General features: G+C 39.4%; 5 protein-coding genes across 5 annotated transcripts; 1 reads left to right on the top strand and 4 right to left on the bottom strand. All coding sequences in view use genetic code 12, as the record gives it.

Moving 5' to 3' along the window:
- Positions 1-989: 989 nt before the first annotated feature.
- On the bottom strand, positions 990-2,258 carry KGF56_000710 (uncharacterized protein; the record flags this gene model as incomplete). Its single annotated transcript, XM_049326650.1, has 1 exon — positions 990-2,258. One exon carries the CDS (start codon positions 2,256-2,258, stop codon positions 990-992), a length of 1,269 nt encoding a protein of 422 aa, XP_049182323.1.
- A 116-nt stretch (positions 2,259-2,374) lies between these two features.
- Positions 2,375-7,729, bottom strand: IFM1 (translation initiation factor 2; the record flags this gene model as incomplete). The annotated part of the gene is made up of 2 exons (XM_049326651.1): positions 2,375-4,851; positions 5,209-7,729. 2 exons carry the CDS (start codon positions 7,727-7,729, stop codon positions 2,375-2,377), a joined length of 4,998 nt encoding a protein of 1,665 aa, XP_049182324.1.
- Positions 7,730-9,622: 1,893 nt separating this feature from the next.
- Positions 9,623-10,306, bottom strand: KGF56_000712 (uncharacterized protein; the record flags this gene model as incomplete). Its single annotated transcript, XM_049326652.1, has 1 exon — positions 9,623-10,306. The coding sequence occupies one exon, from the start codon at positions 10,304-10,306 to the stop codon at positions 9,623-9,625; it is 684 nt and encodes a 227-aa protein (XP_049182325.1).
- Positions 10,307-10,551: 245 nt separating this feature from the next.
- Positions 10,552-12,098, top strand: KGF56_000713 (uncharacterized protein; the record flags this gene model as incomplete). Its single annotated transcript, XM_049326653.1, has 2 exons — positions 10,552-10,568; positions 10,700-12,098. The coding sequence occupies 2 exons, from the start codon at positions 10,552-10,554 to the stop codon at positions 12,096-12,098; spliced, it is 1,416 nt and encodes a 471-aa protein (XP_049182326.1).
- Positions 12,099-12,211: 113 nt separating this feature from the next.
- Positions 12,212-16,702, bottom strand: SPT6 (chromatin-remodeling histone chaperone; the record flags this gene model as incomplete). The annotated part of the gene is made up of 1 exon (XM_049326654.1): positions 12,212-16,702. The coding sequence occupies one exon, from the start codon at positions 16,700-16,702 to the stop codon at positions 12,212-12,214; it is 4,491 nt and encodes a 1,496-aa protein (XP_049182327.1).
- Between the last annotated feature and the right edge of the window lie 627 nt (positions 16,703-17,329).

The raw sequence follows: 17,329 nt of genomic DNA on the forward strand, positions 1-17,329 counted from the left end.
TACTATCTCGCTCTGCTCGATAGTGTTGAGCAACACTCAAAAGCTTGTTACAATACTATCTCGCTCTGCTCAATAGTGTTGAGCAACACTCAAAAGCTTGTTACAATACTATCTCGCTCTGCTCAATAGTGTTGAGCAACACTCAAAAGCTTGTTACAACACTATCTCGCTCTGCTCGATAGTGTTGTTCTGCTCGATAGTGTTGTTCTGCTCGATAGTGTTGCTCTGCTCGATAGTGTTGCTCTGCTCAATAGCATTAGACTGTTTTCTAATTCCTCCCGCCGTACTTTCCACCGGGGATAAGCAGACGCAGCGATAAAAGCCCTTTTTTTCTTTCTTTTAACGCTAAAGCTGTAACTCAAAGGAATAAAGGCTATGCGCTCATTATCTCGCTTTGTTCGATAATGTCGTGTCGGTTGCATGCAACTTCAATAGAACAATAAAACAATTCAAACTTTGTCTTTGAAACAGACTCCACTATCGAGCAGAGCGTATTCCACTATCGAGCAGAGCCTATTCCACTATCGAGCAGAGCGAGATAGTGTTGTAACAAGCTACTGAGTGTTGCTCGACACTATCTCGCTTTGCTCGATAGTGTCGCTCGATAGTGTCGATCGCTCTGCTCGATAGTGTCGAGCAACACTCAGTAGCTTGTTACAACACTATCTCGCTCTGCTCGATAGTGTCGAGCAACACTCAAAAGCTTGTTACAACACTATCTCGCTCTGCTCGATAGTGTTGCTCGAAGCAATATAGTGTCGATGGTGTAGGTGTAGTCAGTGCTGCTCCACTATCGAGAGAAGCGAGATACAGTCGCTAGTGTTGGTGTTGTAAGTGCTGCTCATGTGCATATATACTCTATATAACGTGTATAGTGTGGTGGGGATAGTATCACTATCTCGCTTCACTCGATAGTGTCGCTAGTGTCGGTGTAGTCAGTGCTACACTATCTCGCTTCGCTCGATAGTGTCGATAGGTCGATAGTGTTATTAAACACTTTCCTCCCATTGAACACCACACCACTCCTCTATATACCCTACTTTATTCTCGTCAAATTGTTCCTCGGGAATATAATCTTCAACATCTGTACAAACAATAATAGTGCCCCAACTCATACCATTGAGAATATCCTTGATATCAACCTTATCCTTATCATCCAACCCTTCCAAGTCCATGATGGCCTTTGGCATCAACTGAAATTCAAATCTACGTTCACTTGAAGGATTGAAACCTGGTTTTGGTATATTAGCGGGCGTGAGCAAAAACTTTTTAGCAACTTCGTCTTTCCCACTGTAGAGTAATGGTTTCCCATTCAAATCATAGCGTAGTACTTGTCCCGGATTATGCTTCACCGTTGATGAAAATGATGCAAAGTACTTGTCGTCTAACATATTGGAAATCTTCTGTGTTTGTGGATCCAATACTGCTGATGATTGAGACCCTCTCCTTGAAGATCCCTCTACCATTAAATCATCTTCATCTTGATCTATCAAATGTCTGTACTTTTCAAGCTCTGCATCTGAGCTTTTATCCTTTTTAAACTTTTCTGGCTCGACATAAACAAAACTTCCATTGTACTCGGGAAGCTTTTCATCTAATGTCTTTTTCTTTTTTGATTTTGGTGCGTTTTTTGATGCGGCTTGAGCATATGTTTGGGGACTTGGCACCTCCTTTTCTTTTGGTACCCCCTTTTCCTTTGGCACCTCCTTTTCTTTCAGTACCTCAGTTTTTTCAAAGGGATTACCACCAAAAGGATTTGCAGAAAATACACCACTCTCGTCCCTTTTGAACAAGTTTTTTGTCATTTCCTCATTCAATTTCTTTACATTGTCAAGTCTCAATTTCTCATCAACAAGTTTTGCATTTGCCTCCTCTATTTCTTCTTTTATCCTCTTTACCGTTTGGGGACTCTTATTTATACCTCTTATGACCTTGACACTTCCTTTTTGTTTGGCACAGGTGGAGGTCTTACACCCAAACGTATAAATAACCCTATCATATATCTTGCCATCAATCGGTGCAAATGCCTGGACTAATAGTGCAAGTTTCTGGCGGCAATGATCACAGATTAAATAGCTTTCTGGTGGTTTGGAATCGGGATGTAGCCATACTGGTTGCCCTCCAATGAATGTGTCTTCAATGGTTGGTAAATCATCATTAGTAATTGCACCGTCTACAAAACCTAATAGAACTTGTGAACCTTTTCCAGAGTCGTAGATATCCTCCTCGTCCGAAGAGTACTCATCGCGAGATGACATTTTTAACTCTTGTATAGAAATGCTTTACTTTTATTGCAAAACCTTTTTTTTTTTTCACATTTATATTTTTTTTTCTTTTTCTTTTCTTTTCTTTCATTCTATACTTCAATCTCTATTTACAAGTATTGTTTATGTTCAACATCTTCAAATGCTTGAATGATGTCGCCCTGTTCAAATTTGTTCCAATCGCTGAAAGTGATACCACACTCACCTCCCTTGCGAGCCTCAGCGATATCTTCTTTAACGTGCTTGAGTGAAGATAAGTTGCCTTTAAACACTTGGGTGCCATCTCTTAAAACTTTAACTTGAGAAGAACGCTTGATGATACCCGTGGATACTTTACATCCGGCAACCTTCATTTTCGATTTACCTTGAGATATTGTAAAAACGTCCTTCACTTCCACTTCGGCTAAAATCTTGGTCTCTATTCTAGGAGTTAAAAGTGTACTCAACTTCTCAGTGACATCTTCAATCAACCTATAGATAATGTTGTGTTCCTTTATCTCCACTTTTTCGCGTTCTGCTTTCAAATGAATTGTCTTTGGTACTTGTATATTAAAGCAAAAGATTGTTGCTCCAAAAGTTTTGGCAAGCTCAATATCAGACTCCGTCGGTGGACCGGCTGAATGGGAAAGAACCGAAGCCTTAACTTCATCGTTACCTAAACCATCAATGCTTTCTTTAATAGCTTCCGCGGAACCAAATACATCGGCTTTGATAATATACTCGCATTTCTTAATACCATTCTCTTCTACTGCTTTTTCTAGTTCACTTGGATCCAACCCTGCCTTCTTCATCTCGGCAATTTTGTCTAGTCTTTCAGCTTCTTTAATAGCTTCGGCATTCTTAACATTGATATCTTCAATATCTCTGGAAACTTGAATTTCTTGGGATCGAGCAACCCTATAATCAATCACTTTCTTAGCAACGTGTTCTGTCAGAGCTTGCAAGATTTGATCACCACTATCCGGTAAATTTTTCCACCCCCAAACTTGGACTGGAGTCGAAGGCCCTGCAATTTTAATCACTTTATTATATTCATCCTTCATTCCTCTAATTTTACAAAATGTCTCGCCTGCAACAATAATATCACCTGTTTTTAAAGACCCTCGGCGTACCAATACCGTAGCTACATTTCCCATTCCTTTCAATACTTCAGATTCAATAATCCACCCTTCTGCTGGTACATCTTTTGTCTCTGCTTTAAACTCGTTTAACTCACTCAATGTTACTATGGCTTCTTCAAGTTTATCCATATTCAACCCGGTTTTACCAGAAACTTGTACAGTCTGCGTCTCTCCCCCATAATCTTCAACGTCAACACCTTGAGCGGACAAATCTGCCAAAACTTTATCAACATTGATACCCGGCTTATCACACTTGTTTATAGCAACAATCATTGGCACACCAGCTTTTTTAGCGTGCTTTATAGCTTCAATTGTTTGAGGCATCACCGAATCATCAGCAGCAACTACCAAAATCACGATATCCGTGATAATAGCACCTCGTTCTCTCATTTTCAAGAAAGCCGCATGACCAGGGGTATCTAAAAATGTAATTTTTTTATTTGATTGTGGAGCAATTACAGAAAACGCACCAATGTGTTGCGTAATACCGCCAAATTCCCCCTTGACTATTGACGATTTTCTCAAGTAATCTAAAATTGTAGTTTTCCCATGATCAACATGTCCCATGATTGTTACTACCGGTGGCCTTTCCTTTAGCAACTCTTGTTTCACCGGAGCCGGGAATAAATCTAAATTTTTGGATTCTTTAACAGTTTCCACTTCAAGATCATATTCATCTGCTATCATTGCGGCATTCTCCTTGTCTAAAATGTATGAGTGTCTTATATCTTCAAACCCTAATCCTTCAAGTTTTTTGAATACATCATTTAAAGGGACCTGCATGACGGTAGCCAAATTAGAAACAGAAATAAATGGCGGGAGTTGGATTTTCACCAAGGCTTTCTTCTTCTTCTTCTTCTTGTTGTTGTTGTTGTTGTTCCTTTGCATTTTCTTACTATTAATGATTTTTTTTTGAAACATGGGTGATTTAATTTGCTGAGTATCTCGATTATTATCCTTAGCGGCATCTTGTCTTGCAATTTCCTTTTGAAGTTCTTGGAATTTCAAAGTCTTTTGTTGTTCAATCTCTTCTTTTGTAAGTTGAGGTACAATTTGTTTCAATTGATGGCCAAAGCCCGGAGTATGTCGTTGTTGATGATTATCTCTGGATTGAAATGGAGCCTTGTCTCTTCTCGGCTGCCCATTGTTCCCCTGGTTATTGGATCGGAAATGGCCATTGTTAAATTGCGATTGTTGCAGTCTATCATTTGGTTCATACTGCGTCCTATTGAATCCAGAACGAGGAGTTGCATTCTTTTGATATTCATAGTTTTTACTATTCCGAGAATCGTCATGGGAATTAGACAACAGCGACCGATTCCGAGGTCTGTTCTGCTGCCCCAGTGAACTTTTGTGCAGCGACTGCTGTTCCAGTTGAGCATATTGTTGCGCAAAACGATTTACTCTGGGCTGCTGCTGCTGCTGCTGTGACGGCGACGGCGACGGCGACTCTGTAGGCGACTTGGCTCGTATTTCGTTAATTATATCAGCATAAGATCGCGTTAGAAGTAGTACATGCTTACTACGCTGTCTCGTTATGTACCTACTTAACATAAACTCCGTCCAAACTTTATTTGATTCTTTTAAAGAATACTTGAAAAATTCTGAAATCTTTTTGGTAACGAATTTTTTTTTCAGATCAAAACTTTCTTTTGATAGAGAGCTACCCTAAAGCATGGCACAATTTTTATGAATTAGAAGTTGTATTTCTAGCTAATATATAACATAAAGACAAAGACTCTCTCTTTTTCTTCCTCTCTTTCTCTTTCTCTTTCTCTTTCTCTTTCTCCCTCTCCCTGTGTGTGTAAGTTACACATAGTCACCATTCGATGTGACGTGGCCCAAAGACTTACTTTCCTTCAATGTGAGTATTAACTCATCTATATCCTTGAAATTGCTGTCTTTGCATGCAAAGTTTCTATGCCTATTACTCATAATATGGTCGTCAAAGCTATCGTATTTGATACGGCAATTTTCACAATACCCAGGTGTCATCTCCTTGTCCTTGCGTTCTGCAACCTTTCTCTTCAAAAATATTCTCTTTTTAAGATTATTCAAGTTCTTCGAAGGTACTTGTGAGCCAATTGGTCCTAAACCATTCCCAGCCGCAAGAGCATTACTATTCAAGTTTGAGTCCATCGAGAATTGTAAAGCATTCGATACTCCATTGTAACCAGAAGCCATATTTTCTACAGCTCTCGACTGCATATTTGAGGAGTTTCTAGTTAATGGTTGCCTGAATTCCACTGCTTCTTCTTCTTCTTCTTCTTCTTCTTCTTCTTCTTCTTCTTCTTCTTCTTCTTCCTCCTCTTCCTCTTCCTCCTCCTCTTCCTCCTCTTCGTTGGATGCCTCTTCGTTGGATGCCTCTTCAGTATTATCTGTGCTAGTACTCGTTCCAGTAAAACCTTCAACTGACAATGTAATACCATGAATAACTTTGTTAGAAGCTGCTCTCAAGGCTTGACGATGTGCTTTAGTTGCCTCGAATTTCCTTAATCTCTTGAGCCTTTTCTTTTCTGAGTTTTGGTCTAAAGGATCATATATAAATGGACACTTCCCATCTAATGTTAGGCTTAACGTTGGATAGTCTTGTCCCCATTCCTTGATTGCAATTGGTCTAACCGCTTGGCTTAAGTCATATACATATAAATAGTTTTTACCAAAATAATGAAAATCATCACGCCTGGCATTTGGATCCCTATCCGTTGATCCATAAATTTTCTCACCTTTTAGTAAACTATATAGGTTATTGTTGGACAATGAAGGGGGAAGAATTGTATGTGTATTAACAGACTGTTCTTCCGAAACGGTAGTGGTTGTTAACCCTAGATTCTTCATAAATCTGAATAGCTTATCATAGTTCCAAACTTTAACTTTCAAGCGGGATACATTGCTAAAGATGTCATGTGCTGGGTAATGGGCTTTATCGTCATAGGGCCTCTTTGATATGATAATTGTAACATCATTACCATAAAATGGAGCAACTTCACAACCAACATACTTGAGATATTTAATAGCTCGCCTATATTCTGACAGCTGTGTATCATGATATCCTTCAAAAAAGACAGTAGACTCTTTCATGATTTTCCTCCAAGATTGCTGCCATTGCAATAATTCATCTCCTGATAATCTTCCATTAGCCTTTTGTTGTTGTTGTTGTTGCTGTTGCTGTTGCTGTTGCTGATGCTGTTGCTGTTGCTGATGCTGTTGTTGTTGCTGCAGTTGCAGTTGCAATTTACGACTTTTATTTTCTACCGATTTTTCCTGATGCCTTTGGTCCAATCTGTTCAAGTCTAGCATTTTGAGTGAGGATTTGTTGTATTTGAGACCCCCTTGGCTTGTGGAATCATCGATAGTACTTTTGCTTCCATTTTGCTTGTGATGGGGTATATTTTTCTCCTTGCATTGTTGAGAAAAGGTCTGTTTCAGCTGGCTTTGGAAAGGAGAATGGAGTTGAACATCATTTTTTATTCTACTTTGTTCTTTTTGCTCATTCAAGGAGATGGAATGTTTGTTGGTAACTGTAGAGTCTAGTTTTTTTGTAGTATACTTTTCAGACTCGTAAGTTTGGTTGGTAGATGCAATGCCAATTTGGGGTCTTTTGTCTATATATTTGTTTAACAAATTTGTTGCTATTTCCTCAGTTTTGGGTTTAACGAATCTTTTGTGTTCCATTCTATCGTCAGAAGCGGCACGTCCTCTTTTTTTAGGTGTTTCAAACACCGGTTCTGCAGTTTGTTCATGACTTGAATTTGGATTAGTTTTGGGTATTTGCGACGGTAGGTGATTGCCTTGACTCTGGTGCTGCTCCCTCTCCTTCTGCTGGTGCTGCTGGTGCTGGTACTGCTCCCTCTCCTTCTGCTGGTGCTGCTCCTTTTCCTTCTGCTGGTGGTGCCCCTTTTCCTTCATCTGGTGGTGCCCCTCCGGGTTCCCCCCTGGGTTCCCCCCCGGCTGAGTTGATTCCCCTTCAACTATTTTAATTGGTTTTCCCGCCTTATCCAAATTTCCTAGGGGCGTATCAATTTGAGCTCTTTGTGCTGAATTTGAGTCTTTGACAACAAGATCCTCGACGATTTTCTTCAAAGGACTTAAACTAGACCGCAGTTTCCTTAAGGGAGAATGTTTGCGTTTACCAAAGTTTTCACAAGGCGATTGAGTTTTTGGAGAATGAATACCGACTGATTTATCATGTTTACCCTGTCTTTTGAATGAAGATATCGGTAGATTTGAATTCGTTTCTCTCAATGGTTGCCTTGGTCTTGAAAGCGAAGTAAATTTTTTCTTGAAGATATCATGATCATTTGAGGCAGAATAATCCTTATCACTAAGATTGTTATCCTCCATTGCTATTCCATAAGGTTATGATACATATAGGTATGCCCTATACCTTTTCCTTGTATCCAATTGAATAATTAGTTATTAAATAAAAGCTTGATGATTGAAAACCTTTTGTTTATTAACAAAACGCGAAAAAAAAAAAAAAAAACGCAGCAAATTTTGAAAGAATAGAAAATGTCACTAAAAGTAAGAGGGAAGAGGAAGGGGTGAAGGATGAAGGGTGAAGGGTAGAAGAGTCGGAGAGTAAAGAGTAGGAGAGTAAAGAGTAGGAGAGTAAAGAGTAGGAGAGTAAAGAGTAGTAGAGGAAAGAGTGAAGAGTGAAGGGTAGAAGAGTAAATAGTAGACGAGTAAAGAGTAGACGAGTAGAAGGGTAGAAGAGTAAATAGTAGACGAGTAAAGAGTAGACGAGTAGAAGGGTGAAGGGTAGGAGAGTAGGAGAGTAGAGAGTAGGAGAGTAAAGAGTAGGAGAGTAAAGAGTAGAAGAGTAAAGAGTAGAAGAGTAAATAGTAAATAGTAAAGAGTGAAGGGTAGAAGAGGAAAGGGTAGAAGAGGAAAGAGTAGTAGAGGAAAGAGTGAAGAGTGAAGGGTAGAAGAGTAAATAGTAGACGAGTAAAGAGTAGACGAGTAGAAGGGTGAAGGGTAGGAGAGTAGGAGAGTAGAGAGTAGAAGAGTAGAGAGTAGAAGAGGAAAGAGTAGAAGGGTAGAAGGGTAATGAGTAGAAGAGTAATGAGTAGAAGAGTAGAAAAGAAAAGAGTAGTAAAAAGTAAAAGAGCATTAGGGTGGTAGAAAAAGTAGCAAAAAGCAAAAGAAGCTGTTATGACCTGTTATAAGCTGTTATAAGCTGTTATAAGCTGTTATAGCAGCTGCAAATTTGCATGTAAAAAAGTAGTAAATCTCATAAACTGTTGAGTGTATACAGTTGAGTAAAACAGTTGTGTGCATACAGTTGTGTGTATACAGTTGAGTAAAACAATTGAGTTTGTAAGAGTTGAAACATTTGTTCTATGTAAAGATTTGTCTAAAGTTTTAGTTTAAAAGCTAAATCTACGCGAAAGCATCTATAAACATCAATTTATAAAGCAATAACTTGAAAGCAAGAGAATCTTTCTATAAAAGTGGTAGATTTCAAAACAGTAGAGTGTAAAACAATTGAAATCTATGCCAAAGCAGTCTAATTGAAAACATCAATTTATAAAGCAATAACTTGTAAGCAACAAGACAGAAATTTTCTATAAATTTTGTATATAGAAATAACAGAAAATTGTTTGCATCTAACAAAAGGAATTTTACTCCACAATCGAGAGACACTATCGAGAGACACTATCGAGCAGAGCGAGATAGTGTTGTGACAAGCTAGTCAGTACTGTTCCACTATCTCGCTCTGCTCGAAAGTGTCGCTCGATAGTGTTGTGACAAGCTAGTCAGTACTGTTCCACTATCTCGCTCTGCTCGAAAGTGTCGCTCGATAGTGTTGTGACAAGCTAGTCAGTACTGTTCCACTATCTCGCTCTGCTCGAAAGTGTCGCTCGATAGTGTTGTGACAAGCTAGTCAGTACTGTTCCACTATCTCGCTCTGCTCGAAAGTGTCGCTCGATAGTGTTGTGACAAGCTAGTCAGTACTGTTCCACTATCTCGCTCTGCTCGAAAGTGTCGCTCGATAGTGTTGTGACAAGCTAGTCAGTACTGTTCCACTATCTCGCTCTGCTCGAAAGTGTCGCTCGATAGTGTTGTGACAAGCTAGTCAGTACTGTTCCACTATCTCGCTCTGCTCGAAAGTGTCGCTCGATAGTGTTGTGACAAGCTAGTCAGTACTGTTCCACTATCTCGCTCTGCTCGATAGTGTCGCTCGATAGTGTCGCTCGATAGTGTCGCTCAATAGTGTCGCTCGATAGTGTTGTATTATATTAATGCCAAGGCAAGCATCAAAATTGTATCGATTCTTTTATTTTGTGAGCCATTTCGTTGCGCACTACCTGTATTTTCTCTACCATCTCCTTGGTTATTCGCAACATTTGTCATTGGTCCTTGACCATTACTTGCACTATTTGCTGGTGCTTGATTATTGTTTGCAGTATTTGTTTGACTAGCTGGCGCATTTGTTTGACTAGCTGGCGCATTTGTTTGACTAGTTGGCGCATTTGTTTGACTTGGTTGCGCATTTGCTTGGCTAGTTTGCCCACTTGCATCACCTCTTGTAAACGTTGCACTGTTCCAAGCCAACAACCCTGGAATATTACTGGTTTGCGTTGAAATAACTTGCAAAACAGATGTTGCATCACTGGCCATATCGCAATATAATTGACGTAGTTGACGCTCGTCTGTACGTGGTTCGTAAAGATCAAATCTACGGCAATCTTGAATGCAGTCGCTATAATCATCGAAAAAGTCCTCATTCATCCCACAAATACATTGAAGATAACGTTCAATGTTCTCATTATCTGTAGGTTGCGAGCCACACACGGAATTCAAACGAGCTCTAGCTCGTTCACAATCCTCACAATCACTATCATCATCATAATCATCAGATACTGCAGATCCCAAAAGCGATAAAAGTAATATAAAACGTACTTGCATTACTTGCATTGTTCTTGATATTTTCAGAATTGACTTTTTACTAACCCGTGCTTACTCGGTCTACTTATACCCTGACTCGTTGTGGAGAAAATGTCTCCCCCTTCCCCCTTTCGGGTCCGATCCAACATATCTTTGCATTGAACCAATACAGTTCCGGCACTACATAGCCCTGGCATCACATAGCCCTGGTTCCACATAGCCCTAACTTCACCAGATAATTTTTTTTTTGTATTTTTGCAGCCGCCCAATTGGACATGTTCCATTATGCATGGTACGATTTTTTTACCCTTCCCCGGATTTTTTTTTTTTTTTTTCAAAAAGGCTCGGCGGCTAGGGAAATTAAATTGGCACACCAATTTACATCAAATTACTTGTTATACTAAAGGTTCAAAAGACTCAAAGTTGCTGGGCTCAAAAGACTCAAAGTTGCTGGGCTCAAAAGACTAAAGTTGCTGGGCTCAAAAGACTAAAGTTGCAGGGCTCAAGAAGCACAAGTGGAAAAATGTTAATTAAACAACGACCATTATGGGTCACTTTGCAACAAGTAAGGTACAATTCGTCAAAGCAGCTTTCATTGGTCAAGTTTAACAATAAGGAAATTTCCTTGCGCATCAATGGAAAACCACTTATATTCAATAATGTCTTTTTGCGCGATTCGTGTACATCACCAGAGTCTGTAGATTCTGCCACGAGCCAAAAGTTATTTACTACTGCAGAATGTTCAAAAAATCTCACTATAGAAGGTGAACCAATAGTTTCTTCTTTTGAAAAAGAACCAGCTTTACAAGTTCAATGGAGCAATAACAATGGGAAAACAACAATTAGGTCAACTTATTCATGGTCATTTTTGAACAAAAATGCCACTCAACAAGCTAGAAGAAGCGGTAAGTTCTTTGACAAAGACAGGAAACTTTGGGACAAAACCGAACTCACTAATAACCTATCCAAACTACACCACAATTACAAGGATTTAATGAATGATGAAAGGACTTTTTTCAATGTTTTGCACAATTTGAACAGGTATGGTCTTTGCTTTATTGACGATATCCCAAGACCCGAAATGACCGAGATGAATGAAGCAAATGTAAGTGCATGGCCAGTTAGCAAAATCGCAAACAAATTTGGATACATCAAAAAGACTTTTTATGGTTCGCTTTTCAATGTAAGAAACTTGAAATCAGAGGCAAAAAATATTGCCTACACCAATACTTTTTTACCACTCCATATGGACTTGCTTTATTATGAATCACCACCTGGATTGCAAATGTTGCATGCCATAGACAATTCAACTTTGGGTGGAGAAAATTTGTTTTGCGATTCCTTCTTGGCAGCTGAATATGTCAGAAATAAAGACCCAATTGCATACAAGGCTTTAACGCAGATTCCAATTACTTATCACTATGATAACAACAATGAGTATTATTATTATAAAAGACCACTTATTGTTGAAGACCCAGAAATAGATGGCTCTTGTTTTCCCAAGATTCATGCAATTAATTACTCACCACCGTTCCAAGGTCCATTCGAAGTGGGTGTTACAAAAGATGAGAAACTTTATGAACTTTTCGACGACTTTGTTAGAGGTTTCCAACTATTTGAAAACTTTATTAATGACCTGAAGAATCACTACGAAGTTAAATTGAAGGAAGGCTCTTGTGTCATCTTTGAAAATAGAAGAACTTTGCACTCAAGAAATGGATTTTCCGACTCAAATGGTGGAGATAGGTGGCTAATGGGAACGTATGTAGACGGTGACAGTTTTAGATCAAAGTTGAGAGTAGCCTACCGGAGATTTGCCTAAACAGTAATCTCCTTCGTCTTCCATCTTCCATCTTCCATCTTCCATTTTCCATTTTCCATTTTCCATTTTCTTTTTATTTATTATTTATACACATACAATACATTTACGTACTGTTAATAATTGTAAGAGTAGTGGTGACTCTGAGGTTTTTGTCTTTGTTGTAAAGTTTTGAATTGCTGTTTGAAACCATTACATAAATTCATCACTGTGTTATAGTTGAGACCCTTTAATACGTACCCATCTGTAACTGTACGTACATGCCAGGTAGCAATTGGAGTATGAACATTTACTTTGAACAATAGCAAAAAACTTCCAGGTGTTTTATGGTCATAACAAAACACATAAGCTGAGTTTTTCGGATTAGCTTTGGTATATGATTCCAACCAATCGTGAACTTCAGCAAGAGTACCTTCTCTGAATTTCGGATTACGCACCAAGTCATCCACCTTCTTTGAAATGGCTTGTATATGTTGGAAAATTAACTGATCCAAATCAGAATAAGATTTTCCTTCAACAATGTACTCCTTTCTACCTCTTTTCCGCTCTTCAACCAATAAGTGCTGGAACAAATTGTTGCCCACCTTCCATGTTATTGTTAAAAACTCTGGTCCTCTGGAGGATGGACGGATGATACAATCACCCAAGCTTTGTGGCGCCAAGTACTCTTCTGCTTGCTTGTAATTAAAGTTACGGTACAATGGATGCTGTATGTTTCTGGTGAAGGCCTTTTTTGCTTGTTCCTTTTCGTGTTCTTTTGCCCAGTCTTCCTCCTCGGCTCTAAAATCCCACTTACCGCCAACTTTTTGTATTCTAGGAATTGAAGCACGTTTTATATCTTCTGGTAACAAACTCATAGCTGCAGTAAAAGAATCATAGAATACTTCTAATACTACTGCCTGGTAAGTTTGACCCTGCTGCAAGTCAAGATCTCGAATTTTGTCTTGTTCAATGTTTGCTTGAATCAATGATGGGGTTACAACCTTGGCCCATCTCACTCTCGAATTTGGATCTTGGAAATTCTTTCCCAACTTGATAACTGTAACTGGAACAATTGAGTCTTTTCCAAATGTTGCGGGCGTTTCACCTGTCAACATGTTGAATGCTTCAAAGTCCAGTAATTTTTTGAATGCATTTCTCAACTCCACATAGTTATTGATCAACTCCTCTTTGATCATTCTCACAGTAGCGTATTTCTTCTTACCTAAACTTCCTTCCAACTGTTCTCCATATGAACTCAAATTCAAACCATCAAGGCGCAGAGTACCTTCTTCGTACAACTGTGCAATTACTCCACCTTCTTTCTCCAACGCGGCAATATCTTCTTCGTCCAAATCAAGTGCATCACCAGCAAGCTTACGCGCTAACCCATAATCCTCAGGGTGGATCCTTGTAGCATCCAAAAGTTCAATTGATGATGAACTTACATTTGCAGTCTCATCGTAAGGTATTTTCAAAAATGAAGCACAATTTTGAAAAATGTTTGCTGGCGTCAATTCCAATTCAATCAAGTCCTGCCTTGTTGCCAAGCTCGTTATCATTTTTGTTTCCATATTTCTTAACAATCCAGATGCTTTACGCGGACCAAATCCTGCAATGTACTGCAACATTTGTGCAACATAGGGGTTGCGCATGGCAACATTAATGTCCAAGCCAAGAGCGTTGACTGCGTCCACATAAGCTGACTCCAAAGCATCTTTAACAAGATCTTTTGGTATAAGCTTTTGGTGCTGATGGAATGTTAATGACAAAATATCATCTCCCAAAGAAATATACTCTAATAATGGATTTTGCACGTATCTGGCTACACCAATAGCATATCGCACCAAGGTGGGCTTTTCTGGGAATGCCAATCTTGCTCTTTCAGAGTTTTGATACAACCGAGCTGTTTCGTCTTGTCCCCAAATTACACTCAACAAAGGCGGTTCTTGAGTTTTCTGCAGCATTTCTCCATCAACACTAGCCAAAATACCATTTACCTCCACAAACCTCTTCACAACATCATACAACTTTTTGGTATTCGCATTAAACCCTGAAATAACTATCACATCAGGTTTCTCATGCGCCAAATTCTTGTCAAAAAACTCTTTCAATTGAGCACTAAAGCTTTCTTCTTTCTCACGACTGTTTGTCGGGTTATGTTGAGATTTGAAATAATCTTTGATTGAACCAGAATCCCTCATAAATACTCCTACAACAGCACTGTCGTAATCACCTTGGCCAAATGTCAAAGATAACACACTTGGTATTGTACCCAAGTCATACCCATAAGGAGTGAACGGAGCTTGATCTAACTTGTCCAGGAACGATTTCCTAACTTCTCTTGCAACTAGTCTTTGACATTCTCGACGTAAATCTTCTTTAGTATTCAATGCAACCATACTGCATAGCTTTTGAAAAGCCATGCGTAAAACAACTTCTCTTTCCTTGTTCCACAACTCAGACACCTCAGATAATCCATCTGATTTTAAACACTTGAAAATGAACTCAAACCAATTATCAAAACCTTCCGTCTCCACTTTAATAACTGCTAACCCTTTCTCTTCAGCTTCAAGCATTCTTAGGAAGACATCAGGGTTTTTCACCAAGTCTGCAGGAGATCTGTTGATTGCATATTTGATATCCGCATATGGACTATAGTTATCAATGGCGGTCCTACCTTTATCAGTCAACGCAACACTTACCAGTGCATAAGACTTGTAAGTGGCTCGTACCTCTTGTCGAATCTTTGGGTTATGAAAAATTTCTTCTGCAAAAGTACGACGCACAGCATCTCTAGCGGTTTTTTCATCTTTGAAGATCACATCGTCGTCATCAACCAAACGGTCTATAATATCGTCTGGGGTCTCATGAGAATCATCTGTAGCGTGTTGTCTTATATCACTAGTAAAGTCACTTAGACTTTGAACTTGGACATTTTCACCAAATTGTTTAGCATTAATACCATAAGCCTTAACTGCATCATATAGTATATTCGATCTTATACGCTCAAACAAAGCGTATTTGGAGTGTTTTCTATTCTTTGCATCATGCAGCGTGCCATTAACCCTTTCTCCTCCTTCTCCTTCTCCTTCTCCTTCTCCTTCTCCTTCTCCTTCTCCTTCCCCTTCTCCTTCTCTTTCTTTTTCTCCTTCTCTTTCTCCTTCTCTTTCTCCTTCTCTTTCAACTTCGCCACTACCGTTAGATTCTCTAATTTCCTTGGTATAAGTGAATTGAATGTAATCGTGTATATCTTGAATTGCCACCATAGTGTTCAAAGATTTGATATCTTTCGTTAAGTCATCTTCGATTTTCATCGTGTCGACCATCTTTTCAACATTCAATCTTTTCTCGTAAAGAGAATGGTACTCCAAGTCCAATTGCACAATTCTCCACAAATCTTCCTCAAACAAAAGTTTAACAACTTGTTGTTTTGGTTCTCCGTTCTTTATAATCTCCTCAGAAAACAAGGCGGCATCTCGACGATTGGCCCAGATGAATGGAACTTCAAAGGAATGTCTCGCAACAAGCTCAACTATTTCACCAACAGCATTCTTAAACTCCTTTTCAAATTCACTAAAAACACCATGTTTTTCATTGTACAAAATATCAGCTATCCATTCTTTCTCACAACTAAGCTCATCGTCGTCCAAGTCGATATAAGTTAATGCACTGCGGTATTTTTGGTATCTTTCTGGAACATCAATAATCCTTATCAAGTTATCTTCCTCGGTCAACATTCTTTCTTTCAACTCTGAGTTTTCAAATACAGCTTCCAAAGTAGTTGGATCTTCTCTGCTGCCTTCCTCGTCCATAGCCTCCTCTTGTGCTGCTAGTGCCCAGTCATATTCATCTCCAGTTCCAAAAACTTCAAATAACTCTTGTAAACTCTTTCTATCGACATCGGTCAATTTTGAAGTGTCTAATTTTCTTCCTCTTCGCTTTAGTTTTTGCCTTTCTCTTTTCCTTTCGGCTCTGGTCTCGGCGTCTTCATCAGAATCCTCCTCCAGCTCAATAAAATCCTCAAACTCTCCCAACACCAGAGGTCGAGTAGCTCTCTGTAGACCTTCGTCATCATCATCATCGCTTCTTAAATCACCTTCCTCTTCGTCGTTTCCACTAAGTTCATCTTCGTCCTCATCCTCGGAGAAAATATTCTGCAATCCTCTTTCAAGTCGCCTTTCACGTTCAGCTTCTTTCTTCTTCCTTTTTGACGAGGCTTCATCCTCTCCTTCTTCACCACCACCATCGTCGGCTTCTTCCGCTTGCTTTCGTTTCAAACGCTTAAACTTACCACCTTGTGGACGTGTAAGTTTTGCACCTGAATTTTCCAAAAGCAACTCAAGATCATCCTCATCCAATGCATCGTCTTGTTCGGTTTTTTCTCTTTCTCTTCTCCTCTTCTTATGCTTCTTCCGTCTTCTAGATTCAACGGCGTCTTCTTCATCATCGACAATAAAACCTTCACGAACTTTCTGAATTGCCTCTTCGTCCTCCTCTTCGTCTTCGTCTTCCTCAGACGAGTCAGCAACTGAAGAGTTTTGTAAGTCTTCTCCTTCTCCTTCTTCTTCCGACCGCGATTGGTCTTTAAGTCTATTATCAATTTCGGGCTCTTCTTCCATCGACATTATTCGAATTCAATGAGCTTTTCCAATGGCCCTTAAATCAGCCAGGAGCAAGAGAGAGACTAAAATGTAATGATAAAAAAAGCTAGAATTCTAAAATGCAATATAGCAAATGTATTGTAAATGGCTGTCTTGTTGAACCTATGCTGGATGCTGAACTAGTTAACTTCTAGTCTAGTATTGAATATTTCACCAATTTTTTTTTTTGTTTTTTTTTCACCAAGAGCTTTGAAAAAATTGCAGAGAAGTTTATTGTTGGATATAGTTATACACGGCGACACCATCGATGACACCATCGATGACACTATCGAGCAAAGCGAGATGGTGTCATCAGCCCTCCACTATCGAGCAAAGCGAGATGGTGTCATCAGCCCTCCACTATCGAGCAAAGCGAGATGGTGTCATCAGCGCTCCACTATCGAGCAAAGCGAGATGGTGTCATCAGCGCTCCACTATCGAGCATAGCGAGATGGTGTCCTCATGGTTCACTATCGAGTAAAGCCAGATGGTATCCTCATTGCTTCACTGTCGAGCAAAGCGAGATAGTATCCTCATTGCTTCACTATCGAGCAAAGCGAGATGGTGTCATCAGCGCTCCACTATCGAGCAAAGCGAGATGGTATCCTCATT

This window comes from Candida oxycetoniae (assembly GCF_023343755.2).
Source record: "Candida oxycetoniae strain CBS 10844 chromosome Unknown scaffold6, whole genome shotgun sequence".
NCBI classification, from domain to species: Eukaryota; Fungi; Ascomycota; class Pichiomycetes; order Serinales; family Debaryomycetaceae; genus Lodderomyces; species Lodderomyces oxycetoniae.